General features: G+C 35.0%; 1 protein-coding gene across 1 annotated transcript in view; it reads right to left on the reverse strand.

Annotated features, from left to right (window-relative positions):
* THOC2 (THO complex 2) overlaps window positions 1-4,982 on the reverse strand; it is a 49,249-nt gene extending 44,267 nt beyond the window's left edge. Inside the window, exons 1-3 of the mRNA XM_009889344.1 lie at window positions 4,963-4,982; window positions 2,407-2,465; window positions 505-596 (exon numbers count right to left, since the gene is read on the reverse strand). Coding sequence (XP_009887646.1) covers window positions 505-596; window positions 2,407-2,465; window positions 4,963-4,982 — 171 coding nt within the window. The remainder of the gene's footprint in view (window positions 1-504; window positions 597-2,406; window positions 2,466-4,962) is intronic.
* Between the last annotated feature and the right edge of the window lie 741 nt (window positions 4,983-5,723).

Raw genomic sequence — 5,723 nt, forward strand, 5'->3', positions numbered from 1 at the left:
CCTACATTCTCTAGTTATTCAAAGTATTTTAAGACAAACCTTTTTCAAACAAAAAAATAAGTCTAATGCATTATTTTAAAGGCAGTGATGGGACTTAGACATCTCAACAGTAAAATGGCAGACACACAATTTTACACTGCAAGAGACGTAAATTATAAAAACCAGTAGGTGGCATTACAGACATGCTGCATAAGCAAGTGAAATCTATTTTTAGCATTTATTAAAAACTTCAGTCTTCATATGCCCTTAAAAAATTATTTCATTTTTAATTTATGCTAAAATGAACATATCTATTCCTTCCCACAAAAAGCAGGAGAAAACACAAAACCCTGACAGACTACATATTATTTAAAGTGCACACAAATGAAGAAAGAAGACTTGACAAGAATGACTTTTTAGACATGGAAAAACAAGTCTGTTGATTATCCTGCTTGGTTTTCATTCGGACTTCCATAACAAACTAAAAATTCAGTAAGTACGCAATTATTACAAGTATATACTTACTATGACATCACCAAGAACATTAGAAGCTTGATCATGCTTTAAGTTTCCTTTGACAACATGGTATGCAAGCTCATACAAAGCCTGTTGGATATCTGTTGAAAGAAAACAGATGATTAAGGAACATATTAGGTAATCCCTGGTCTAACTTTTAAAGTAATTTTTACAATAATGCCATGGACCTCAGACACCCTGCAAGTAAAGAGGATATGCTTCTCTTACCAATGAGGGGGATTACTTTATTACTGCTGATAGATTAAATTTGAGCATCAGTATCCAAGACTTCACACAAGCAGATAGCTAGAGATGATCCACTTTCCCTAGAGTTTATGAAGTAACAGTAAAATAGAACTAAGAACTACAGTCCTGCACTTAACTTGAGTCTCGGCAGTTGGTTGAACAAAGACATCTTTAACTTCTAATTCACATCTATATCCCATTATACATATATATAAAAATATAATACATAGAAAACATTCTGGTACTTTTTCTTAATCATATCTCATCACAGACATGCTTTCAAAAACCATTTCTCTAGGAGAAAGTAAAATTTAGTTGGGAGAAAAAAATGGACTGCAGACCACTGTAGCTGCATCAAAAGCAGATTTACTTATTTTTTCAAATGCACAGGTTAACTTTAACGATCACAGTGCTTTTGGCAAAGAACACTAATTGCTAAAGACCTGAATATAGCAGAATTTAGACATCAATTCTATGTAAAATATAACTCTACTACTTTGAATGCCAATTTAAGAGGACAGTTTGGTGCAGTACCCAATTTAATAATTTACAATGGACCCAAACCAGAGCTTCTGCAAGTGGCTTCCCACATTGCAGAGAACTTGTTACACAGGTACACCACCAAATCTGACCTGTCTCCATAAGCTTGTGGTATATTGGACTTCAATAAATGTATTTCTGGAACTAAAAGGCAGAAATGCAAGTGCCAGTGCTGTTTCCAGAACTGGATCCAGGTCATGTGACTCAAACAAATTCTTAGCAGTCAGCATCTCTGTACCTCACTCCATATTATTTTCAGGGTTTTTTTTTCATCACCAGAAGGACTTCTACTAGTTCTGTGTATTAATTCCTCCAATATAGCCACTACCTGTATCTGTCTAGTCATTCTCAATGTATCTTTTAGATCTTAACAGCAACGGCAAAGAAAAAGAGAACGGCATATAGAAATTGTCAACCTCTGTCTAGAACAGAGAACATCTAGCAGCCTTTCTGAAGAAACTTTGGGAATAGTGATTTTGCTTTGTTGAACAATAAATTCTTCTTACATAGTAATATTACTTATAATTTACATTGAAATATTTTGATGTATTTTTTTCTATTACAATTGCCCATTATGACTACTTTAGCAAGAAACACCTTCTAAATAGCACAGCACATTTGTAGTCTTAGTAAAATGGAAGCTCTTCTTCAAACAGATTCTGCAAAGCAAATGAAAACTTAATTTTTCTTATAAGAAAGATTTCTTAAAGTGAGAATTTAAAGCTTAAAGACAGCAGTGTTTTTCACAAAGAAGTCTAATTCAGGTACTGTTGTAAAAATTACTTTCTGCAGTATACAACCACACTTGCATACATTAGTGTTCACATGTTTAACTTCTAGAATAAAATCTAGTTGTATGCTGAGTTTGCAAAATGGAATTCCATTTCTACAGCACAGACCAGATACTGGACTACCCCACCACCACTTAGTACTGTCTGAGAAATCTCTTAGCTGGACAGCTGAAGACAAACCTAGATGTGGACGTTTGCAGTATTCACCTTTAGCACACGTATATGTCACCATATATGAATGTTTCAAGCAGATACATGCAGAGGTACCATGATCAACTGCTTCCAGGCTTTTTAAAATTGAATCAAAAACAAGAAAAAAACCCACGCAACTTACCTCTGAAACTCATACTATCATGGCTTTTGTTTTCACTAAGAGCACGGCATAGTTGCACACTGAAATAAAAGAAATATAGAAAAAATTGAAAAAACATAAAAATGGTTAGCTATTAGCATACGCACACACAAACGTTTTGGGGCTCTTTTGCTGTTGTTCTGGTTAAAATTACTTTAAATTTGGGCAGTTTAAATGACTAACTATATTTTAGTTTTCACAGAGTAAACACTACTTCACAGAAGTTACACAGCAAAGAAATACAAGACTCCCACTAAATCTCATACACATATATATCATATACTTAAAAAAAATTCTTCCTAACATTACACATGCTTACACACAGAAAAGTGATAACACCAGGTAATTTCAGTACGTGAAAGGAAGCATGGAAGTGCTAGCATTAACCTACTGTTTTTAACCAATGAGGAAATGCTTCTCATAGAAACACTATGATTGTTTTCAAACTTTGGCTTGTAAAAAATTTTTAACATTAAACTATGTGCACAATTTACTGATGCAATGCTTTATCAATGGCAACACAGAATTTTACCTATTCTAGTCACTAAGAAATTCCACTATAGGATGCACACACCCATCACGTTACGTTGTCTTTAGTCACTCCTGGCACTCTCTCTCCACCAAGTTTGCCGTATGTAAAAAGTACACTAAATACTGAACAGACTGTTCCATGAAATAAAATAATAGTTCTGTGTGTTATAAAATAAATGCCTAAAGAGCAGGCTCCTCTACTACACTGATGGCTTAGAAATGGACATGGTTCCAAGCTACAAGGATTTTCCCTCTCCTCTACCACTACGGTCACGCCAGTATGAGGCTTCAAAAGCAGTTTCACATTTAAAAGCAACAGTATTTTTAAAAAGGTAGCAATTTAGCTATATTATAACAGACACCAATGAATATCTTAAGAACTCTCTTCACACTCACAAATTTTCAACCAAAAATTTCACATATTTTTCACCAAAAAGTCTTTCATATGCAGAAACTAAAGACAGTATCAGAGCTACATCGTATTCCTACATAAGATGGCAAGACTACAATTTCCTGTGGGAGCGATTTTCAAGCATGTTCTCAAATATGGCAGGTATGTACAATTATTACAGAGGCTTATCACAAAAAATAAACAGTAAAAAAGGATTCTGTAGCAATCTGTTACTCATTCTATTTGCATCCTATACAGATTATTACCTCTCTAGGGGCACTAAACAGCTGTTCAGCAATCAAAGGATTGTAATTAGCAAATACAAGGTATATGCACCCTTTAAAGACAGCTGGAAAAAGGGCAATTTCACACAAAATGTAATCAGCAGAAACATGCAAGCTCAGCAAAAGGAAAGGTATAGCTAAGAAGTTTTAAATGCTATTGAACAGAATATAATATATTTGGAAATAACTAGAATAGAGCCAGGAAAACAGGGGAACAGGTAATTTATTTTATTTTTCATGATTGGTAAGTGCACTTTTTTTAAAGAAACAATAGATTATTTTATTTTTTTTACCAGCAGTCCCTAAAGACCCTATCAATGTGACATAAGTCAGATTTTCTTAAATTTTTCATTACTACTCCCCCATAAAGAAGTTCTCCTCTAAGCACTCGTTTCTAAGCTCTGTATACAGATGACAGTAAAGGGAAACATCTGATTCCAAAAAACTATCTGCCAAGATGCACACTTGGACCCCTATGTCAAGGTGATAAGATCAACCAGGTTACATGAACAACAACCGTGTCTGCTTGGACTGAAGAGTTCACTTAAGTACATCTTAATACAAAATAAGGGGTTTAACCTCTTCCAATTCCCTTTTCAGCAATACCAAAATATTACTATCACTTTCACCTTGCTTTAAGACACAAATCTGTTTGACCAATGTAACAAGAAACCCTATTTAAGATGAGTCTAAACCAACTTGTTTTATATTTGTAATTAAAAACCCCTGAATTATTAAATTGGAAAAAAAAAAGTAAAAATTTATTTTTGTGAAAATCTACATGGGGAAGTTTTGGTAGTAGAAAAGATGATACTGGTATTACTCATTGGATCTATATTAATAATTGTGCTTATATCCTTTCATACAGGAACGCTATCTCTAAAGATAAGGATGACCTTTTCTGAAGGTGCTGTCAGGCAGTACAGCTGAGCTGATTTAACGGCTTATTGCTGCAAAAATGGATACATTCACCAATATTTCTTCCCTTCTTGGCTGCACAGTCCTAGCCCTCATCTCAGTTATATCAGTTAAATAAACTGACAAACCTGGCAGAAAACTGGTCAAAAAACAAATCTTCTGCCAACTTTGCAAGTTGAAGCAGCTTACCAGGAGGTCAAATGAGCACCAGAGTAGAGAGAGCCCCGGTGAAGGAAGACAAGGCAGCAGCCCTCCCTTCCAGTACCAACGAGCAGTGACATTAGTTCATCTAGTCTCAACTAAGTGCACCATAAATTAAAATCAAAATGCTTGTGCATTCACAAGAATAAAAATGTCAGTACTAGTACGATTAATCAACTCAGGAAAAAGCCACGACAATATTTTCCCACTTACATTTCCATTGTCCTGCGCATTGTTTATCAGGTAAACTGTTTTTTCAGTTCAACGGACCCAAACTGTCGGTTGTCCGTTAAGAGTTCGTTCGAAACTTTTTTTACTCTACTCTTGTAGTTCATTGCTGCAAGCTTAGGATGAGAACTGCCCTACTCTACTAAAACCTACATCCCTTCATCTGGAGATAAAACTGTGTAATACATGTAAAACACAATTAAAAAACAGGATAACCTAGGAGGTAAATATAACTTAAAAAAATAAATCGCAGAATCATTTCTAAAAACCGAAGTTTCAAAATTAAATTTGTTTTAGACTGAGATGGGGTAGATTTGCTTAGGCAACAAATTCTGAAGCAGTGTTGAGCACCTATCAAACAAGTTTGCATGGCAGAGCCAGCAACTGAACCCAAGCCTCCCAATTCATATGCAACGTCCTATAGCCTCAATTACACTCCCACACATAGTATAAGGCAGTAATTATCACAAACTGCATGTGCCTGCAAATATTTAAGTATATGCATAATTTAACAGATCTGGGTAGTTCTCTAGTTGAAATAAAGTACAACCGATTGCATTTTTGCAGTCAGGATGGCAAAACAACAACTAAACTTTGTTTTCCGGAGTCTCAGCCATTTAACTCAACACTGTAACATTCCTCGTGCAAGTAAAGTAACAAACATGTTGGGAGCGCTTGAAAGATGAAGTCTCAAAATTTCACGTTCACAGAATGTTAAGCTTCTTCAGTTTATCTTGAGGCTTAAC

The sequence above is a fragment of the Charadrius vociferus genome, unplaced genomic scaffold (assembly GCF_000708025.1).
Source record: "Charadrius vociferus isolate BGI_N301 unplaced genomic scaffold, ASM70802v2 scaffold7, whole genome shotgun sequence".
Lineage (NCBI taxonomy): Eukaryota > Metazoa > Chordata > Aves > Charadriiformes > Charadriidae > Charadrius > Charadrius vociferus.